Here is a 24,386-nt window from a genome sequence, read left to right as displayed (position 1 = left end):
TATGTATTTTAAAACATCATGTTTATTAATTTGCTTTGTTTTTAAGATTGATTATTATAATTTTTATTTGCTATAAATCCAATATTAATATATTTATTAATTTTCAGTCTGTTACAACTAGCCTATCGATTGAATCTTTTACCCCAATATCTTGAAAATTGCGGTTGGTGATGTGCTTCTTCTGGACATCTGTAGGGTTGCCCAGATATGAGATGTGGCTATTAAATAACAAGACTGACCCTGCTGTGGATCAAGGAGGCATGTGTCAACCGCCATTAATCAACAGCTGTTTAGTGTGAACCTTTCTCTTTAGTATGCAGCTAGTCTCGCTTCTGTAAACAACACAGTTTAGTCAGAGCCTACATTCGCATTAATGTTGTTTTTTTGTTTTTCCAGATAAAATGGTTAGTGTAATAGTAGAGCAACGATTTATTGTGAAATTTCACTTTATATTTCGAAAAACTCCTACCGAAACTTATAATTTACTGAAAGAAGAGTATTGCAGTGAATATTTATTGCGGACACATATTTTTTGAATGGTTAAAGCGTTTTAAAGATGGCAGAGAAGAAGTTGAAGATGATTCGCGACCAGGTCGCACTTCAACATCAAAAACGAATGAAAATGTTAAAAAAGTCGGTAATTTTATTTGGTCTGACCGTCGATTAAGTATTCGCGCAATTCATGTAACTATAGGTATTGATGAATGATGTGTAAAGCAAATTTTACATAACAATTTTAACATGTGAAAAGTGTATGCCAAAATGGTGCCAAAAATTCTAACATTTGAACAACAAGAAGCTCGTAAAAATGTTTGTACTGACACTTTATATTATTGCGATTGAATATTACTCAAATGTTTTTGGAAATGTAATAACATGTGATGAAACATAGTTTTTTTCTTGTGATCCAAAAATGAAATGCCAATCCGTGCCCTGGAAGAGCCCAACTTCACTGAGAGCCAAAATTCCATGGAACATTGTAGGGATAAAGAAGGAGTGTATATTGAAGTTGACAATATAAGTGATTATGTATCAAATACAATTTTTTACAACGTCAGTCTCATTATTTGATAACCACACCTCATATAAGTATCAGATTTGTTTTTGCTGTACCCAGGTACAAATGGAAGGTATAAATCAGCCAAGAGGAACCTTTCATCTAGGGTGAGAGTCTTTGATGCTTAGGCCCAAGAAATATGTTTTAAAGGCTGACTGTTAGTTAGTAATTCCAGTAATATCTGGCTACTTAAGAGTCATTGAGTCACTCATTTAAATATGAGATCCCACACTGGAATTTGATGGCACGTGTTCTCTTGTGCTTGTTATATGTGTGACTTGTCAATAGCCACCACCTAATAAGAGAAAAATTATTAAGCCAAACAAGATAACGTTGAAAATGTACAGTACTGTACTGGTGGCGAGAGAAAAGAAGAGACCTGGAGACCTGGCCCGTGCCAGCGCACAGCTGTGTACTAGTGTGTTGCCGCGCGGTAATTTCAGGCGCTTCGCCCCACAACCAACCCTGCGAATTGTTTATCCTAACAATGGAGTTATTTGTTTTCAGTAATGTGGCATTCCTGCAGAGGGCCACATTTTACATTAGCAAAATGTAATTATTTTCTTTTGACTTGGTATTTGTAAACCTGTTGATGAAAATTTTTCTTATCCAATTACAAATGTTCCTATTTTTTTGCGTAAGAGGTTTTTTGTTTACTGTATATTCAATATTGTGTTAGTCAGTAAGGTATCACTGTTAAATTTTATATACATAAAAGCACTACATTTACATTATACATATATGAACATTAGTAATTGTTATCATAACAATAAAAAAATCTTCAATTTCAGTAATTCATTCCTTAATTATTGTTTGTTTACAACCACTGTAGAGCCTAATTATTAGAATTTATTACAAACATAAATTTTGCTCAATTTTAATTGATCAAAACAGTACCGTCATTTAAATTATCTTATAAAACATAACAATTAGGCCGCAAATCAATGAAAACAGTGAAACAATAATGGAATTACGAAACAAGGTGCGGCAACATACTAGTAGTAGCGCCTGTAATTGTCAGATAGGCCAGAATCCAGGTCTCTTCTTTTCTCTCGCCATCAGTATAGTATATTACTTGAGTAATTTATATACAATCTGAGACAAATTAATATTTTATATAATTATTACTATTTGCAACAAATGCATTTAATTGGACATATATAAACACAAAAATAATAATTATCTTGCTATAAACTTTACTCTCCAATAATGATTATATATTCAATGTCAAGTGTAAGAATAAATGTTAAGGAAATTTGGATTTTTAAAACTGTTTGTTTAGGTCTTTAAAAAGAGGTTAATAAATATCTACTAATTCCATATCTTTATTTTTTTATTTTTTTTACACTTCGATATTAAAAAGAAATTAATATTACAACTTGATTTTAATGTATATGACCTAAAACTTAATTAAATTCAGTGTTTTATTTAAACTTTACTAAGCAGTGATGAAACAAATCAAAAATTCATATTTGAACTGTCAAAGATCAGCCTTTCCATAAAAAAACTAATTTAATGGAATTTATGATTTTAAAGCACAATAAATTTACTTTATTAAAATATCTACAGATTGGTTTTATTAGGATGTACAATAAACTTAGATCGCCTTCCACATATTTACTCTCAATTGACCGATTCAACATACATGTTCTTTATTAATCAATGTTTTAATTTAGTTCTATTTTTAGGGTACCTGGAAAAAATTACAATCTCAGATATCAGAAGCTGAACAAATATTGAAGTACACAGTGAATGTTACTGGCAGAAACAACATTACTGCCAAGTGGAAGATCAGAAACCTGGAGACTCCTGAGTTACACCTAAACAGTTTAGTCGTACCTAAGTCGGAGCGGGAGATGTCCGGTGAGACAGAGCCTGACATTATGGACCTGTCCTCAGTCGAAAGCCTGGTGAATGACACTATGAGGAGAGGCAAAGAGCTTATCAAGGCTGTGGACGAGCGAGATAGACAGATATGGGGCCTGGAAGGTTTCAGGGGGAAAGTTATTGTAAAAGGTCGATTAGTTATTGAAAATCTGACTGTTGGCTATCTCAATGGGCATTCAATGGACGACCTCCTTAGTGATACATTCAGGTATGTTTCAAAATTATATAGGGTAATTTCAATGTGATTTTGGTTGGAAGTCTGGAAAGGAGTACAAATTCATTCTTTTATACTTAGACGACCTTGAAAGACGTCAATTGTTTACTCAATTGTTCTTACTCTATTTATGTTCTTTATTCATAAATTATAACATCTGAAATTTAGGATGAGGTGTCTTCATACAAAATAATGGTGGGATGGGGGTTAAGAGGAAGTAGTTAACTTGAAAATTACATTTTTTCAGTATTAATTTGGTACCAGTTTCATCAATAACATTAAAACAGGTAATTATATCAATTTAAAAATAACAATAAGAGACTGTATTTTAAATACATTATCATAAGTATATTTTCTTAATTTTATATTCTTTTGATTTTTATAATATTTAATCCTTAAAGGCATATGTATATATCCGTACAATTGGAATTGTGGTGAACACGTAATTCAGGAATATCCGTATTATCTTATTTTAGTTTGTGGTGTACATTATATTTCACAAAAATGCTGTAAATGTGTAAATGATGTGTCAGATGAAAAATCAATAATAAACCAGTGCTATTTTTTTATCAACATTTATTTTTTAACAATCGTTATATTCTTAAATGCAAGGTGTGGCATGTGAATATAACTGTACGGAACGTGTCTACATGTAAAACCAGTAATGCCTTAAAAAAAATTATTTGTTTTTTCCAAGAAAAAAGTAACTTTCACAAAAAGAGAATTTTTTACTCCAAAAACCCCGCTAATTGACTTGAGGCCAGATTTTCTTCAGTGCTTTAAGGATTAAGTTTGATGTTGAATGTTCATTGTTAGATATAGTGAGATAGCCATGTTATATTCACTAATATTATACTCTATGTGTATAATATTATCTTTGCACTACGAAAAATAACAATATGTTTTGGAAACACTTAAATTAATGAATAAAATAATTTTGGTCATGCCAAAGCGTGCACTCACAATTGCTCAGTACAGTCATATTTTTCTCGAAAATCACTTTTTTTATTTGTGTGATTCCAACACAGATGTTTCTACTAAAAACCAAAATACAATTTAAAAAATAAAAATTATGACACACCAAATTATACAATTTAAGTCAGCGGTGAATGTTTTAATATTAATTTCTCAATGAGAGTGTCAATATGTTTTCTGTTTCACTTACATTTTACATTATAATTTATAAATTCTGAAATTGGTTTTTAGAAAAAGCAAGCCTCAAAAAATTCTCAGCAACACTGTTATTGACGAATCAGTCCAAACTGAAAATATTATCGTTAAGAAGATAAATAACAATGCAGTTGAAGAGAGTTTGAAATTTAATAACAAACCTGTGGTAATGAAAGGAAATGTTACTTTTTTGAGTCCAGTTGTTGTCGATGGAGATGTAAAAAGTGCTAGTGGTAAAATCAATGGCATGTATCTTTCAGCATTGTGTGAAGGCAAAGAAAATTGTGCGGGTAAGTAAGCATTTGCTACTAATCTATCTTGAAGGAGGGAAATATTTAGATTTTTCAATACCTACTACTAAGATTGGCTTTTACCTTTAGTATTTTCATAAGGGTTTATCTCAGGAGCCACAGGGATACTTGGAAGGCATGTTAAGTGTAATACAAGTTAGTGTATTACTTCAAGTATAGTTTTTTATTGGAGGTTTGTCTGATTCCTCAGGTTTAGTTTGCTATTTAACCCTTTGCGATCGTATACAGTATTTATAGTATGTCCTCTATGTTATTGTGGCCAGTCTGACGGGCCACAGCCATCTGCGCATCAAGTCGTATTAGTTTCCACATGAGTTGTCCTCGGCGCTCGGATGGCAGTGAGACTGGCCAACATAGAATTCCTTCAACGGTCGGATGGCAAGTGTCACTGGCCAAGAAATATGTTCTGAATTTAGAAATATTTTATTTGTGTTAGGATGGCTGTAAAGTTCTGAAACCTAGTCAAGTAAATATTGAACTAAATAATAAATCTTTTTCATTACATATAACAGTATTTGACTTGAAGAATGGTAGAAATAAACAGGTGTTTGTCCGGTCCCAGCTGGTACTGGCAGCTGGTAGCGAAAATTACAGAGTTGTTGAGATTTCATCGTCACTGTATGTCAACATGGATAAACCTTTAGTACCTGATGACTTTGAAGAGATATTATTTAATGAAAATAGTGATGTTGACTCAAATAATGACAGTGATGTACAGTCTAAATTTCAGTGGTGAATTTGAAAACTATGTAACTTAACTATTGAAGAAGAATTTGAAGAAGAGTCACAATATATCGAACATAATTATGAAGTAAACGAGACAGACAATAGAGATGTAGTAGGCCTAAATGTGACAGACAATGGAAATGTAGTAGGCTTAGAGTGACTGGAAAGTGGAAAAAATGGTCTGAAGGTGATAGAAACTTTTAGAAATTTATAAGGACACAGGGTAGTGGTTGTAAATTTGCAAGCAATTTTCAACACCTTTAGAGTTTTTCCAGCTTTTCTTTAATGATAGCCTATTGAAAGAAATTATAAGAAACCAACAGATATGCTGTTGAAAATATTCAGAAACACGCCTTTACAAAAGAAATTGGTATGGTGGTCATGGGTACGACTAACAAATTTCAGAGTTATAAGCTTTCCTTGGAATCATCATAAACATGGGTATGAACAGCAAACCAGAAATGGCTGATTACTTTTCCACAGATTAGGTAGACTACCAATCATTTTTTAAGGATGTGTTCAGCAAGGAAAGGTTCTTTCAAATATTTTGGAATTTGCACATATGCCAACCCCTTTCTGGCCCCATTGCTAGGGATATTAACTCGTTTTGATAAGATGAGAAATGTTGCTTTCTATCCGGATAAAAAATTCAGAGAATATTATGTCCTACAAAAAGAAGTCAGTTTAGTTGAAAGCACTGTAGGATTCAAAGGACGTATTATCTTTAAAGTGTACAATAAAGAATAGCCTATTAAGTGGGGTATTAAGGTGTTTGTGCTGTCTGAGTACTCAATTGGTTACATCTTCGCTATTGAACCATATTTTGGTAAGATAACGACTGACCACTTAGATAGGCCAGATTTTGGAGTTACAAGCCGCATTGTCCTACATCTTGTAGCTAAACTTAAGGAATTATATGGCAAAATTGAGGGCCTCCATGTCTTCACTGACAGGTGGTATACTAATATGGACCTGGTAGCAGAACTTCTAGAGTGGAAGGTTTATCTAACTGGTACTATAATGTTAAATAGAAATAGCCTACCCGTAATTGTGAAACCACAAAGGAAAAATGCCAAAAAACACTTGTAATTTTAAACTGAAACAAGGGGACATAAAATCCTTCAGGAAAGATGAACAGTTTTCTCTGTTACTATGGAAAGACAAAAAGGTAGTATCAATGCTAAGTACACTGTATGGTGATAACTCCACCCAGACAGTTAGGCGACAGAAGAAAGATAATGTAGTAGAAGAGATGAAAAAAACCAACTGTCATTTGCAAGTACAATAAGTCCATGGGTGGAGTTAACCTTGCGGATCATTACACATCATCCTACTCTTTTACCAGGAAGTCCATCAAGTGGTGGAGAAAAGTATTCTTCTGGTTATTGGAAACTGTCACCGTCAGCTAATTTGTACTTTACAATGCCAATCAAGACCAAGAACATGAAGTTCGACAGAGATCTTACAGAAAAATGTTGATTAAAAAATTAGTCGGGGAAGTATGAAATGTGAAAAAAAGAGGAAAACCATAACAGTGTAGATAACGAAAGATTTAACGGCAAATTACATTTGCCCTATCCTCTACAGACTGGCAAAACTAAGGACTGCTCTGTTTGCAGTGATAGGAGACCAGGAATTTAAAGAAAAAAAGAACTAATTTCTTTTGTAAAACATGCTCCAATAATCCAGGACTCCATATAGGCGAGTGTTTTGAGAAATATCACTCAAGCAAAAAGTTAAAAGAACAATAAAAGAAAAGTCCATCATAGTGATTGCATAAGTTGCAATATAAACTATAATTTCTTTCATTATTCAATAAGTATCTAATTCCACTTTAAAATGTAAACCAAAAGTATATTATGATTACATTTATTGTGTCTGTATATGTAGCAATAAATCAATGGTTTTAAAATAATTGGTTTTTAATTATTGAAATTAAAAATCCCTCATTTATACATTGCAGGTTGTAGTAAAAATAATTCCGAGTTGGTGGGGAACAACTGCCATAACGAATACCTGTCTGACATTGAGAATGCCGTGGGCAGTGACATTGGCCATCCAAACGGCGAGGACAACTCATGATGTAGTTATTCTGAGCTGTCTTAGTGTACGCGTGGCCAGTCTGACTGACCATCCGATCGCTAAAGGTTAACTATCAAAATTTATAATTAGTAAGTTAAAAAGAAATTTCAGTTTTTTATTTAGAGGATTGTCTGTTTCCTCTATGTTCGAAGTTGTAAGAAGTTGCCAAAAGTTGTCATCAGAGGTTGTTGTCTAGGAAGTCTGGTTGTTGTTGGGGTAGGCTCTGTAGGAATGCGAGCCAATGCGGAGTCGGCACAGAGATGCTGAGTTTTCATTATTTGTGTGTTGCACATCTAGAAGGCATGACCTCACTCCAGTGTTTTATTGTAATTTATCTCAGGCTTAATATAAAAAAAAGATTTCTGTTGAGTTTTAAGGAAATTTGTTTTCTTTTTTGGTGATTTTCAATTAAATATGTTACTAAAATTGTCAATATTGCTGCCTTTGAGAAGTAGGTCAGCTGTGATGTGTCAGTTCATTTCTAGTGTTTTCTTAGCTTGTTTGATTGATCGATTGTGATGAATGACGGAAGGTAACAACCTCAAGGTCACGATAATCGATCCTAATTAAGTAACGTTCACTGACCGACGGACATATGATTGGATGTTGGTGTATGTACTTGATGAATGGTTTGCACGGCGATTAACACCAAGGTTATAAAATTAAAGACCAAATCTAATCAATACATCTACTACTTACGTGGTTTGTAAATATTACTCTTAAAACCTCAACTACATACAAGAGTTCTCAAATTGTACTGTTACAATATCTTTATATCAAACTTAAGTGTTTTAATATATGAAAATGGTGAGTAGTTAGATGGTTTTCTGTTGTTTTAACCACTAAAAACTTCACTTTACATCAAGACACTCTCACATATGAAACTTAATGTTAGCCTTGTTGGTGATCATCCAACATAGTCTAATATGTAACATCAGTTTGATAAATTTATCTATGAACATTTCATAGTGAAAAAAAAAAACTAGTACAATGGAATAAACACTGTAAGAATCCTTGAACTGAACCTCACTTTCTATCAGAGTACGTATTACACCAAATTGTCATAATGTAATCTCTGTCATTTTAAAATAAGAATCTTCTTCTTGGGTAGCAAACAATGGAATGTAGTGCTTTGTCAATTTTACAATTGTTGCTTATATCAGATTACTGTAGGAACTTCCACATAAATAAATGCATAATCAATACAAACTTAACAAACGATTTCTAAAGGCATTCGAAATAAAAGTTAAAATCAGATTATTTATTACTTTCTCAAAAATATTGAGCTGAATGATTAGTATCGAACTTAAAGTAATTAGTTGTAATGGTTGAGAACAGTAACATATATTGTTATTATATTAATAATGTTTTGTAGTTTATCCACTGCAGTATCAAGAACAATACAATGATCTTAACAACACAGTCGAGGAAGATAGTTCAGTTACCGAAGACTACCTTTGGGAGAAAGTGTTAGGAGGCAAGAATCTGACAGTCATAAAAGTAAATGGAATTACTTGGGAATATCTAATCAAAAATGTGGTCTACAAAAATAGATATCAAAATGTACCTGGCACAATAATTGTTAAGGGGGTGAGTAGTTTTTAGGACATAAGATGACTATAATGGACTATGGGGACAGTGTTCTTGGACATGTGTTTATAAAGACTGAATTTTTTGTAAGAATGTTTCTTCTATTTTCTTTAAAAGAACTCGTCTTTCTAGTTTAATTAGCCCCTAAGAAGATTAAAACTAAATGACAATATAATCTCAGGCTTGAGTTTGAGATCAAGAACTTCCATATAGTCTAAGGCGTCTGCTACTTCTTACCCTTTATCTCAACCATCACTATTCTGATTTTTAAGTATTGTGCTTCCACAACAAAGGATGTACTGATATTGATTTTCCCCCAGTCTCTCACATCTCTCACATTCTGTGGTGTTTGTAGCATGTGTTGTGTAGTGTATGTGTATTGTTGTGGTGTAGTTTATACTTCTGATGATGTTTTTAGGTATATGTTTAATTTTTTACTTACAAAGTTTTTTTGCCAAGTTTAACTTTGGCAAGTTCATCACCACAAACTGATTTATTTAATTTTGTGCCTGATTAACCATATGTCATTTATTTTTGTTTTCTTGACACCAGAGGAAGCAGATAGCTTCCAAGCCTCGAAACATTCTAGTTTTGTAGTATATAATAATTTTAAATCTCCAAAATCCTATGATCCTTTCATGTCACCCATCGTTAATAATTTTTTTTAGTATTGGGACAATCCGTAAACTTGTGTCCTATCAATCACTCAATCACTATGGTATACTCACTACTCACTGTTAGTTATCACTGCTCATGTTTGTTATCACAGAAACATTACTCCTCTTATATTGCCATATCAGTATCACTATGACTTTGGTGTTTTGCAGATCTTGTCATCTGAAGAGCCAGTGATCACTCATAAAATTGAATATAAGCCACATAAAAATGAATCACAGAACATGATGCTGCAAATGCTTCCAGATAGGAAGATTCCTTCAGGTGGCAGCATGGTAAGGTAGCTTTATTTGGTATTTAATGGTGTCACTTATTTTTTGAATTATTTTGTAGGTGTTAGTTATCAAGTTAAGAATTACATTTGATGCAATTGAACCCAGCTTTCCATCATGAATTACTACCTTACTACCACTTAATTGTACAATATTAAGTTCAGAAAAGGTAGTTTATAAATAATAAATAATCATTAAATTGATCAATAGTAGCTGAAGTTAGAACATGTGGAATAAAACAAAGTAATATTTCTGTTAATTTTATATACACTTATCAGACCTTCCAGTATATCACAGCCACCATGATATACAAGTAAAAAGATTGTGTTGTTGTTCTTGGATAGTGTTTATTTAATGGTTTATAATTTGACTACAGTTGGGTTAACTCTTTTTTTATTTAGCAGAATTGTAAACTTGGTAACCATCTAGTCTATTAAAGTATCAAGTTGAAGCATAAACATTCACATGTACTTTTCGTGTTCGTTCATGTCATTTTTGAAGAAGTATCTGCTGACATAAACTATTTAAATGACAATAGTCATGAATTTATAGGAATTTGAAACTTGGTTGGTACATATATTATTCTTGGTCATAGGAAGAATTCTTAATTTTGGAGTCCAAAGGTCAAGATTAAAGATGAAATTAAATTATAACATTTTACATATATCTCAAAATCGAATAATAAACAAATTTGTAACCTAAAGCTACGTTTTCCTAGACGCGCATTATACAGCGCCGCGTATTATCCTGCACCGCGCATCTAACTGCGTCGCGTAACCAAGCACTGCTTTGTACAGAATCAAGTGGAATTGTTTTCCTAGGCGCGTCACTGCGTCGGCGCGATATACGGCGCCGCGCAACGACGCCACACCACTGCTCCGAGAGCAGTCAGTCACCTTCATTGCGCCGCGCAACACCATGGAGACCATCGCGTCCAGTGTTAAATCGGCAATAATGCAATATTCTAAACGTCGCGTCGGTAATTTTCAGGGGATTGACGAACGCAGATGCTACTGATAATACAATTGCGGAGTCAATCACTGCTACTGATAATGAAGATGTAGTACCTATCAGTCACACTACATCTGGAGGGGAAAGTGATGGTGGACCAGATGAAGATTTGGAAGCTGGACAGACTTTTGAGTTGGATGAAACAGCTCTACCTCCGCCCCAACAACAGGTGAAAAAGTCTTCACAAGAAGTGGGCAAGAAGACTAAAAACCAAACTACACTTGTGAATATGTTAAAAGAAAGAATGGATTAACAAAAGAAATTATTAAATTATTAAAATAGAACTAAGTAATTTGTCTTTCTGTGATCAATCGTTTACACAGACCCCTCATACTTCCCGTCCAACTTCTGCGTATTCATCTCACACATCAACAACCTGGGGAGAGGAAACTGACGATTCTTGGTTGACACAGCTATAAAGTTTAAATGTATTTTGATTTTTGTATGTATATGAGAAGTTGTATCCAGAATTTGTAATAAATACACCCTTTTGAAAAAATGTGTGTTTGTTAACAACCTGTTTCACCTACCTCAATGTGACGGCAAGTTTCACCTCAGCAGTTAAGGGATTTTTCACACGATTAGAAGGCTGCACGGTTACATCTTCACGTATGAGGTCAATAATGTGTGAAAACTGTCCACGCGTAAGTCTAAAATATTCTTTAAATTGAACGTCATCAGTAAGCAAATGTCTTTTAACTAAAATAGTGTAAGCTCCCTCGTGATCTCTTTCTTTGAACATTTCTCTGCATGATTCTCTGCTAGGTATTAACGTATGTAAAACTGCACAGTCTACTTCCATGTCTATAGCGGCTTCTTGAAGAAGAAGTAAAGCTGCGGCACACACATGTATATAGTCCGACATGACTTTAGGTTGGGACCAGACTGCTGCACTGCGCGTCTAGGAAGACACTTAATTCCCGCGATCACAGAATGTCGACAACGCATTTAGATGCGCGGCGCAGGAAAATACGCAGAGTTGTATAATGCGCGTCTAGGAAAACGTAGCTTAACTAAATACCGTCAAATGACATTTCATAATGTGACATAGTAAGATATGTGTTGTAGTTACTTGGTTGGAATGGTTGGACGACTTACATTACATACCGTACTGTTAAGTCTTTTGATACATTATATTGGTTTACTTCACATATAAAGTTTTATGTGATGTAATACCTATTTGTATGATTAATTAAAAGGTTTTGAGTATTGGTTTGTTGTGATTTTTAAATTTTGTGATTACAGCATAAGAACCCAATAGAAGCTCCCTCTTCCACATTGGTAAATTCTAATTTAAATGTAGACAATTTTCCTGATAAAATAATTATTGCCGTGGATATAAACCAATATATGTACTAATGGTTCCTACACTGTCAAAGGTCTGTGTAATACTAATAATTTGGATGCTCCAAGTAATTACTGCAGACCTTTAAATATTTTGTCATTCTTTCTTTCACTCTCCTGTAAGGGTTAAGGATAGGAGTATGAAAGGTGGTGGTTATCCTTATTAGGCTAAAATAAGATGAAAATTTTAGAATTAATTGGAACGAGAAATAAGAAAATTCAGTACTTAGTTCTTGGAGAATATGTGCAAAAAGTTCTTGCAGATGGTTTATGTAGCAAATCTATTCAGTTCTGTGTAACCTATGCAAATAAGTATCCTGCCATATTTTTAGCTTTATAATAGGAGAACACCTATCTCCAAGTAAGAATGCTCTTTGACTTGTCTGGTTGTAATCTATAAAAACATTTTGTTCAGTTCTTTATTTCGCTTATGTATAAAATAAGAAATTTGTTGAGGAGTGCAAAAGTGTTAGATACACTCTCTCCTTTATGTTATGCAATACGGTCAAAGCATTGTACTCAGTGACTCAAAAGCGGATGAGTACTACTTAAGTAAATTATTACAGTTTTGTTTACTATTTACATACAACATTTCTATATTGAAATGTACCATTTCCATTTTTACCATAGTCTACTCATAAAAGGAACATTTTCATAATTCGTCACAAACAAAACCTCAATAATTTCATGATCCTGTATTTTATTGATGATGAAAAACACCATCCATTGCCAGTTTTTTCTTCCCCAAAAACTTTGAAATTTTTACTGGCTTAAGTATTAACCACTTACACAACGTAGTTGATCAATAAATGATACATCCAGTTCCTGAAACCAATGCAACTGACTTACCTCTAATATCCAATACACCTTTTAGGTCTTATAATGCCACCTCTAAAATAGTAATTTCATTTAAATAGCAATCTCTTACCATTTCATGTTTTACCTGTACCTCTCTTAGTGTGCTTTGTGTTTTGTATCAAAAAGACCTCCATTTGTGTTAAGATCTAGTTTTTTTATGTGTTTTGTAAAGGTTAATAGAAGAGAAGAATGTCTATTGATTATTTTGAGTCATTGGCATACCCTTCCACTAGGGAATTGGTCTCAAACATTTGGATTGCACCTGAAAGTGTAATCCTCTCACCGTAACAATCCCATGTTTCTATCTAAAACTGTTCAAAATGTCAATTGAGGAAATTTTAGACTTGATGCAACCTTGAATATAGTATGTTTACCTTTATGATGAGTATTAGTAACTCAGTTAATTTATATATAAAGTAAAATAACATCTTTGATTATTTTCAGCTGTTAGAAGAAATCTTTCCTATTGATCCTGATAGGGATGTGATATTCTCGAATCTTGAAGTATTGGGTACAGTGAGTTGTGCTGAGAGTGAGTGGGGAGAGGCTGCAGCTGATGTTGTACTCAGTACTGCCAACCCGATAAAAATTCAAGCTCACAAAGTTTTCATGTCTGGTATCAGTGTAGCTAACAATTTGGATGTGAAGGGTTCTGTGGCTGGAGTGACCATGAAAGACTTTATTACCTCAGATACACACCAAGTATTTGACGGTAATGTTTATATCAGATTTTCAAGTAATATTATTTAAGCATTTAACTTAACTTAAATTATATCCCCAGGAGGATTAACTTTGGCTGGTTTATACCTCCTAGTTAAACCTACATGGAGAGTATCAAACACCGATGTGCAACTTACATCTGTGCAACCCTATGGACACCCAGGAGTGGTACATCACTAATCACGAATGTTGAGGTATTGGGGTAAAAGTTTTGTGAGTGCTCTATGGAGATAAATAAAAAAAAAACTGTCTAGAGTAATTTTTTTACTTAGACAAAAATTAATTGTGTGCTAGAAAGCTAATTAAAATAATATATAGATCTTATGCATCAAGTATAAAAAGATAATAAATGGGTGTTATATTAGCATAAGAATTTTGTGAAAGCCTCAACAACAAAGATGCCCTTTGAGTGAGTGTCTTTATTTGCACAGCGAAGGACAATGTTAACCCTTTGGTATCAGCATTATTAGCCTCTTATATCGCCTGGCCACAATGGTGCCTCACATCAGTCAGGTTGTTGATTAATGACCTCATCCTGTCCCTCAGCTCAGGGTGCCACACCTTGTGGTCCTCACAGCTTGTCAGGCCACTAAATATGGCCCACTATATAAAGGTTAATCCCCATATCCAGTTGTGTAGGGAAAGTGCTGAATCTCACGGCCAAATAAGTAACTAAATTAATATTTCTCTATTTGCAGCATATACATTGCTCAGAATTATTTCTATTCAATTGTCAGTCTCGCAGTAGCTGCTATAGTGTATCCTATCCACTTATTAAAATACTAGTGTGTTTGGTGGAGACAAAGCTCAAAATATAGAAACTAGTTTATATTCTGTTGATAGTAGAGATCTAATAGAGACGGATTGTATTTTTACTGTGGACATAAAATTGCTTTAAAAACAGATCAAGCTATAACTTAAATTACGTATTATTTGGTTAGTTTAAAATCTGTCATTTAGAGAGCTGAATGTCAAATACTGCCATTTGAATCCAAATAAAAGTGATGTACATGGTTATGCAAGGGCCAAGTGGTAACGCAGAACACAGCCAGGCATTATGTGTGGCCCAATGAGCTAAGAAGACAACTTTGGTAGAATTGTATACTCAAGAATTCAAATAACTATCAATGTTATGGCCTTCGACCTTGGAATTTTACATGCGTTTGTTCACAGCATTTTTCTTGATGCATTGTACATTTGCATAATTCTCAAAAAATATCATACCTTAAACAAAAAGAAGTAAGATTAAACCTGTCCATGGACATGCCAAATATGGTGTTGATGGCTTGATTCATTGTCAAAAATGTAAGAAGATGTAGTGGTGAATTTTCAGCACTCATATATTATGGCATCTGAATAGAAACAACACATTCAAGGAATAAACATATGTATTTATCAGAAACTGGCTGGAGCTTTCAATGGCAAGAACCCAGATGTATCAGCACTTCCAATAGCATTACAACTAGAGAAAAGTCATCCTAAACAAACACTTGCTGAACATATAAAACAATTCGACTTTATCTTATGGCTTAATTTATTTTCTTGTTAAACCTTGAATGGCACAGCCAGTTGATTCCATGAGTGATTTACATGATTGCTAATTATGTTCAAATGCACATGTATATAATTACCTATAAACAGTAATGAGATAGTGTCATTATGTTGGGATTACCATAACTTATAACTTTCACACTGTTTTTATCAGTACAAAAAATTGTGAACCGATATAAAAATGAAATATTAATAGTTGTTTTATACTTTTTCTAGGTACGACTACTTTACAAGGGAATATAATCTTAGGAAACGTAACTCTCGGTGGTTTATGGAATGGAGTAAACATTTCGAGCTCCAGTGACAGCAAATTGTCATCTTTTCTCATCAGAGATTTGCGTCACTTGTCTCAGACTGAGCTAGTTGTGGACAAGTTGAGAGTGACTGAAACTTTTAATGGAGCACCTGTTTCTGAGTTAGTGTATACAAACAATGATGTTATATCAGTGAGACAACTCGCTGCAGCAACTGCAGATGTAACAGAGGACATCAGTGTGGTTGGAAAGGTAATTTATAATTTATTTTTATAATGTATTGCCCTCAAAAAAGCAAAACTATATTATTTTAAATAAAATATAATATTTTTATGAATATAAGATATTTATTTGCTCAAAATATACTTTTAACTCAAAACTAAGCAAATTGAATAAATAAAAATAACAAAAATTTGTATTAAGAAATTTATTATAATTACAAAAAGCAGTAATAAATTATTCATATATTTTAATTCTACAATAATTTATTGTTCAACTGTTATATTTAACTGTTGTATTGAAAGTGGTATTTTCCCTCAATGTTTGAAATTAGTTAAGGTCATACCAATTTACAAGAAGGGCTCTATGTATCTGATTACAAAAATTATCAACCTGTATTGATAATATCTAAGGTATTTGAAATTATTTTAAACAATCAAATTGTTGAATATTTTGAAAAAAATTGTATTTTTACAGACTGTCAGTTTGGTTTTAGATCTAAGAAAGGTACTAGTCTAGCCATTTCTGAATATTTGAAGAGCTGTATTTATGGTCTGGACAGCAAGAATAAAGTAATTGGTGCCTTTTATGACATGTCAAAAGCATTTGACACAATCTCACATGACAAACTGCTATATAAACTTAAATTTTATGGTTTTGATAGTTTGTAGGGTCTTACTTGTCTGAAAGGCTACAAGCAGTTTATTATGAAGGCCACTTTTCACAATACTTAAATGTAAGTACTATTGTCCCACAGGGCTCAATCCTGGGCCCAGTATTTTGTATTACTTACATAAATGATTTACCTGGTACTATTGCTACTAACCATGCAAGCTCTTATACAGGGTGATTCATGAAGTTCTCCCCCCACTTCTACAGCACATTGTACTAGTAAAAATAATGAAAAAATGTTATATAAACATAGGTCCGAAAACGCTTTGTTAGCGAGTTACAGCTAGCGAAAGATTTCGCCTGAATTCCTGGGTAAAGAGTAAAATAAAGCCATACTGAACTTTTGGAAAGGTTAATTAAGTGAGAAATATCGTGGATTCTTATGTATTTTTACCTGATAAAGCTAATAAAATAGGTTTCAGAACTGTACCTGTAGTAGTTTTTGAGGGATTCAGGGTTAAATGCAAAAAATTGGGGCACGAAACAATGTTTTTTTAAGTTTGATGTACAATAACTTTGTTAAATTGGTAATAAATACATAAAATCAACAAACATTAATTGTAGAGAATTTAATTCTGAGAAAATTAATATAATCAAAGTCTAAAATAAAACAGAAATAAGTACGAAAAAATCGATTTTATTTAGTATAATACATTACTAGTTTTAAGCAAAATTAATCAGGTTGGGCCAACCGTACGCACCTTTTTATAATAGATGTTCGAAAATGAGGCCATCATTATCAATACATTTTGCAGCACGTTTGTGTATTGCTTTTGTTGCGTTTCTTAATTTTTCAGGACTTCCCTCTATCTGCACAGCCGAATCTATAATACGGGCAAAATTCATCACGAGAATTCACTTTTGTCTTGTATACAATGTCTTTCATCCATCCCCAGATGCAATAATCCAATGGAGATAGATCTGGTGATCTTGGTGGCCAAGGGTGAGGCCCTCCACGACCAATCCAGTGTCCAGGAAATTGATGATTTAAGTAAGCAGAAACGGCACGTGAAAAGTGGGTAGGTGCTCCGTCATGCTGGAAGTACAAATTTTGTCTGAGATGTAAAGGAACATTCTCTAACAGCTGCGGCAACTCTTCTTGAAGGAAATGCAAATAGAACTCAGCATTTAGGTGTCCAGGTAATATGAAAGGTCCAATCAGCCGATTGTGCAAAAGGCCACACCAGACATTGACGCTAAATCGGTGTTGAAAGTTCTGTTCCACTACCTCATGTGGATTTTCTTCTGCCCATGAGTGTTCATTGTGCAAGTTATTGACACCATCCCGAGTGAATTGTGCCTCATCCGTAAACAAAATACGCTTGTAGAGTTGATTATTAATATTCAAAAAGTTGCAAAACTCCAAGCGAAGCGGACCATCCCCTAGCTGTAGATGTTGAACCTTTTGTTTATGAAACGGATACAATTTGTTTCGATTAAGTGACCTCCACAACGTTGACTGCGAAACTCCTATCCGCCTAGAAATACGTCGTGTACTTACACCTGGACTGCGATGAACAGCATTAATAACAATATCATCATCAAGTTGGACAGCTCGTTCATAATTGGTTCTAGTATCCTGTTTCCCGAAGAGTACGAAAAGTTCCTGAAATTGTTTTGGTATCTGGAATCCTCCTATTAGGGTAACGTAGTTCATATTCTTCTACAGCAGCTCTAGCATTACCATTACAGTAACCCAAAATAAAAACCATATCAGCGTATTCCTCTAATGTAAATAAGTAAGGCATTTTTTCGCTGAATAAACAATCGGATTATAACTCACAGAAAAATTGCATTTAATAACACGATTCACAGAACCCGATCTCCTGCTGTAGCTTGCAAAACACCACTAATACACAGTTCTAACGTAACAGTACAGAATACCATTGTTGATCAGCTGTTATTCGTGCGTTACCAACTTAGAAATTAATAAAACAAAAAACTGCATTTCGATGATTAGTAAACAATAATAGGAAAATGTTTGCTTCATTTATTTTCGAACATTTGATGTAAATTTTTATTTAAAAATAATACAACGTAATAAAACATGATATTTTTATTTACAAACAAATTTATTTAATAGTTAATCTTGTTTTCTCAATTTATCTCATCATTAAGGAACAAACATTTTGTTTTTGTTTTATTTTAACTAAATACCGTACGGTATTTCTTTGCAGCTAGTAATGTATTATACTGAATAAAATCGATTTTTTGGTACTTATTTCTGTTTTATTTTAGACTTTGATTATATCAATTTTCTCAGAATTAAATTCGCTACAATTAATGTTTGTTGATTTTATGTATTTATTACCAATTTAACAAAGTTATTGTACATCAAACTTAAAAAAACATTGTTTCGTGCCCCAATTTTTTGCATTTAACCCTGAATCCCTCAAAAACTACTACAGGTACAGTTCTGAAACCTATTTTATTAGCTTTATCAGGTAAAAATACATAAGAATCCACGATATTTCTTACTTAATTAACCTTTCCAAAAGTTCAGTATGGCTTTATTTTACTCTTTAACCAGGAATTCAGGCGAAATCTTTCGCTAGCTGTAACTCGCTAACGAAGCGTTTTCGGACCTATGTTTATATAACATTTTTTCATTATTTTTACTAGTACAATGTGCTGTAAAAGTGGGGGGAGAACTTCATGAATCACCCTGTATGTTTGCTGATGACCTGGCTGTACAAGTTAAATGTAATAATATTTTATTTGTTAATGATGTTCTTTCTAATATTAGTGACACTATTGAGGACTGGTCAGCTGCCAATTCACTCTGTCTTAATAAAGATAAAACCTAGACTCTAGAATTTTGTTTAAAACCGTCTAGACAATGGAACGTTGACTATGTTAAATTCTTAGGAGTTATTCTTCAGAGTAACATCAAATAAGATAGGCGCGTTGAAATGTTATGCAATAAAGTGTCTGAGGATATTTTTATATTAATTAGGCTAAGATATATTGTAACTACAAACATCCTCATTACTGTCTACTATGCTTCATAGTTTCTTATCTTAAGGAATTATTGTGTGGGGTAATGATTGTAACACAAAAAAATTATTAATTTTACAAAAACGTGCTATTAAGATTATAGCTAATGTAAACATAAGTACTCACTGTAAACCTTTATTTAAAAAGTATGGTATTCTTACAGTACCTGCACTTTATATTTTAGATTGCCTATTGTATACAAATAGAAATTTACATGCCATACCTTCAAATAGTTCTGTACATAACCATATGACTAGAAACTCAAATTCTCTTAGAATATCTCAATGTAGTCTTAAAACCAATTTAAATTGTTTTGCTGAAACAGGCATTACATTTTACAACTGTATTCCTTCTCATCTTAAATCTCTTGAAATTAATTGTTTCAAGAAAAGTGTAAAAAAGCTATTGATTAATATCAGCCCATATGACATCAGTGATTAATATGCTGTAATTGGATAGGCACTTGTTACTAGGCCTAGGCAATGTATATCATAGATGATAGTTCATGCTGAATTTGTTTCTGACACTGCTATACATTGTAAAGATGTTCTGGCAATAAAAAATTTGAATTTGTTTAGGAAAAAATACAGTAGTCCCTCTATAGTTCAGCCCTGCGCCAGTCCGAACCCCTCAGTAATCCAATCTGGCAAGTAGACAAAGGCAGGGTGTCATCATAGCCGACAATTTGCGATCCCAGCTCAACGACAGTGTATTTAACAGCATTGTTTTTCTTGTTTATGAATAGTATGCATATAATAGATGAAGTTTGTAAGATATTTTGGTGATTTTTTTTATTTATTGTGTCGTTCATAATTTATAGGTGGTTAGTAAGTTGATAACTTTTGTACTGTGTATTTATTGATAGTAACACAGTGAAGTTATCCAGTACTGTGACTTTATTTGTGGTTTGAAATATTATCTGTTATTGGAATCAGCATTTTATTACTATTTTTTCATAAATCAGCAGTTGAGCCTTATGTACAAAACTTTATAAAGGTTGTCAGTGATTTGAAACTTGGTCTGGACCAGGTGCATAATGCTAACAAAAGTGGACTTTTTGGAGGCTCTACTTAAAAAAAAAAAAAACACACACTTGTGCGTAAGGCTGAAGTTAGTGCTCCAGGCCGATAAGTTTCTAAAGAAAGAATGACATTTATGTCACGTGCTAACTTTTTATTTTAAGACTTTATTGTAAATCTTTATGGTAAGAATTGACTTTTTGAGTAACAATGTATTCTATTATGTAAATTAAACGAGTTTTTAAATTGAACTCCAGTAATCCATTTTTTTTTACTAATCCAACATGTGTCTGGTCTGAATTGTGTGGGATTATTGAGGAACTACTGTAGTACAATTTTCGAAATTGATGCTAAGGGACTAATAGAAGAAGCCAGATTTGTAACATTCAATGTGGGACGTCATAGATGCTGACAATTGTTATAATTTAAATCTTTTCTTATGACCGCAGAAGTTTCATTTTCATTTTTTCCCAAATTTCTTCACAAACACAGTGTAAAATGAATACAGATGTGGCGAAGTCTGGGCATACTGAAGGCCAAAATTCTATGTTTCCAAATGAGTCTAGTGTTTTCCAATTACAAAGTACTTATCACAAAAATTATAATGAATAGTGATTTTCCTGTGGAAAGTAGCAAATAGAGAATCCGCCCTCTGTTAAGTTGAAAATTAGAATACGTCACTTGAGGCTTTCCCAAGTAATGTTTTTTATACGAGGGTCGTCCACAAAGTAACCTCCGTTTTGAAATAAAAAATAAACCAGTTGAGATACAAAAAGTTTATTATATAAATGTTAAAACTACAGCTTTTCTCTACTTTTCTACATATCACCATACAAATTCAAGCACTTATCATATCTTTTAACAGTTTTTGAAATTCCGTCTTTAAAAAAATCTGCCGCCTGAGAACGTAGCCAACCTGTCACAGCGTTTTGAAGCTCTTCATCAATCGCAAACCTCTGAGATGCAAGCCACCGCTTCATGTGCGGGAAAAGATAGAAATCACTGGGAGCCAGGTTCGGGCTGTAGGAGGGGGGGGGGGTCAAAAACGTCCCATTTGAACTTTTCCAAAAGTTCTGTTGTTCTTTGAGCTGTATGAAGGCGGGCGTTGTCATGGACAAACACAACACCAGATGTCAGAAGACCATGACGCTTGTTTTGAATCGCTCGTCGTAGCCATTTTAAGGTTTCACAGTAAAAGGTTTCAGGAAAATGATCCGAAAGTTCCGAGATTGTGAAGCGACGGTTCTTGCGAATTTTCTCATCCACTTTGTTCACCAAGTCATCACTGACGAGAGATGGCCTACCACTCCGGTCTTCATCGTGAACGTTCGTTCTTCCAATTTAAAAAAAACGAACCCATTGACGGACTACACCTTCCCTCATAATGTTTGGGCCATACACTGCACTCAATTCACGATGAATTTCAGCTGCTGTGTAACTTTTCGACCACAGAAATCTTATTACACCACGTACTTCACACTTGGCGGGATTTTCTATCACGGCGCTCATGTTTTTACGTTGTAACAAAAAAAGCGCGATCGCACGATGCTCTCCCTTGCACAGCTAGAGAGAGAGAGAGAGAGAGAGAGAGAGAATATCTTTATTTTACAATCTTCAAGATTGAAAATGGTGTCACTTAATACAATACATTTGTTATGGTAATTTCAGTCCAGAACTTGCTTTACATAGTAAAATTTGGCCAGTCCAGAAATTCATTTATGGTGTAGAACGGTCGTTGGAGCAACCAAGCTTGAAGTTTTTTCTTTAAGATAATTGGGTCAGCTCTCTTGATTGTGTCAGGAAGGATGTTGAAAAACTTGGCACCAGCATATGAAGGCTTTGATTGAAAGCGACTACTGTGGTGAATCGGCAGAGCAAAGTCTGTGGCATTCCTGGTTTGGTAGGTGTGAGTATCCATGTGGCGCTGCAGTTGTCTTGAGGATGCCAGGTAGATCACTTCCAGCAGGTAGATATTAGTGACTGATAATATTCCCATTTCTTTAAAAGAACTCCTGCAGCTGTCTCTCCTGTCAAGATCAGCCAGTATTCTTATAACCTTTTTTTGAATGATGAGAACACGCTCCAGGTTGCCACTCGCCGTAGCGCCCCACAAGACAATGCCATATCTGAGATAGGACTCGAACAGAGAGTTGTAAGCTATTCTCACTGTATCCTCTGTGCCAACATGCTTGATTCTTCTAACTGCAAAGATGCCACTACTCAGTCTGCTGCACAGTTTATCAACATGGTCCATCCACGATATTCTGTTGTCAACCACAACACCAAGATGCTCCACTGAATTTACAGAGTCAAGGTTGGGGAATCCTGACAATTGTTCTTTCAAGCTGCCAAGAGTCATTGTTTTCGTCTTTGATTCGTTAAAAACAAGGTCGTTCACTGCACAGTACTCAACAGCAACATTCAATGCAATGTATGACTGTATTTCAAGTGCCTCTCTATTCTTTCCAGAAATCAGAAGAACCGTGTCATCGGCATACATTATGGTGTTACTGTAGGGTTCCATGTATCTTGGAAAGTCAGATGTAAAGAGGACAAACAGAACAGGCCCTAGGACAGAACCCTGTGGTACACCTCTCTTTACAGGGAGTCTATTGGATCTATACAAGACTTTTATTCCTTTCATGCTCTGCTTAAGTTCAACCAGTTGGTCTCGATCCTTCAAATAGTTTGCAAACCATGACAAAGCAGTGTTCCTAAAGCCCAAGTACTCAAGCTTAGTCAGTATCATTGCATGATCCAAGCAATCAAAGGCCTTACTTAAGTCTAAGTAGAAACCTACGACGCTTTCACCCTCCTCGATCTTATTTATCATGTGTTCTACAAGATCTACGAGTGCAGTTGTAGTAGACTTTTGCCGGATGAACCCATGTTGCCCTGATAAAAGTAGGTTATTGGCCTCCAGATGGACCGATATTCTTGCCAATATTATTTTCTCTATCAACTTGGAGAATGTAGGCACCAACGAAATGGGTCTGTAGTTTTCTAACCTGTGTCTGCTGCCCTTCTTATGTAGGGGTACAACTTTAGAGGTCTTCATTTTACTCGGAAATAGACCCTGGTCAAGGCTGAGATTGCAAACATGTAACAATGGAGTCAATAATTCATAACGGCAGTACTTAAGCATCAGTGAAGAGAAATCGTCCAGGCCAGCAGATGTCTTGCTTTTCATTGAAGAGATAATCCCAAGGAGCTCTTTCCCAGATGTTGGCGCCCATGTTGATGTGGGACTCTCCACCTCCCAGTCTTTGAACTGAAAGCGATGTCCACCCTCTCCCGGATTCGCCTTCAATGTCTCCTCTGCAATAGTGGTAAAGTAGGAGTTAAATTGGTTGGCAATATCAACAGGTTCAGTCAACGATAAATGTCCAAACTCTAGGCGTCTAATGTCCGCTGGCTCAGCTTTGCCTTTCCTCTCACTGTCGATCATTCTCCAAACTGCTTTGGATTTGTTGTCAGAATCAGCAATAAAAGCAGCACATGCCTCTCTCCTGAGGGTCCTGAGTTTTAAGTTATACAATTTCTTTAATTCAGATGATATTTTTTTGTCTTCATTTCGTCCACTTAGTGTATAAGTATCTAGTGCAGCAAGAAATTGTTTCTTGAGGTGACTTGCTTCAGCATCGAATATATGCTTTACTGAGCTGTTTGGTCTCTGTCGGAGTTTCCTTAATGGACAAGTAGTGTTAAGAGCTAGGGTGATAATCATTAAAAATACACCATATGCTCTATCCAAGTT

At 34.3% G+C, this 24,386-nt stretch overlaps 1 protein-coding gene across 1 annotated transcript in view; it reads left to right on the top strand.

Moving 5' to 3' along the window:
- The window catches only part of LOC124357145, a 92,746-nt gene that overhangs the window by 24,199 nt on the left and 44,161 nt on the right, over positions 1-24,386 (top strand). The window contains exons 10-15 of the mRNA XM_046808644.1: positions 2,746-3,152; positions 4,365-4,618; positions 8,823-9,037; positions 9,865-9,987; positions 13,642-13,909; positions 15,685-15,974. Of these exons, the coding sequence (XP_046664600.1) occupies positions 2,746-3,152; positions 4,365-4,618; positions 8,823-9,037; positions 9,865-9,987; positions 13,642-13,909; positions 15,685-15,974 (1,557 nt within the window). The remainder of the gene's footprint in view (positions 1-2,745; positions 3,153-4,364; positions 4,619-8,822; positions 9,038-9,864; positions 9,988-13,641; positions 13,910-15,684; positions 15,975-24,386) is intronic.

The sequence above is a fragment of the Homalodisca vitripennis genome, chromosome 3, assembly GCF_021130785.1.
Source record: "Homalodisca vitripennis isolate AUS2020 chromosome 3, UT_GWSS_2.1, whole genome shotgun sequence".
NCBI classification, from domain to species: domain Eukaryota; kingdom Metazoa; phylum Arthropoda; class Insecta; order Hemiptera; family Cicadellidae; genus Homalodisca; species Homalodisca vitripennis.
This window is presented reverse-complemented; position numbering and strand designations above follow the sequence as displayed.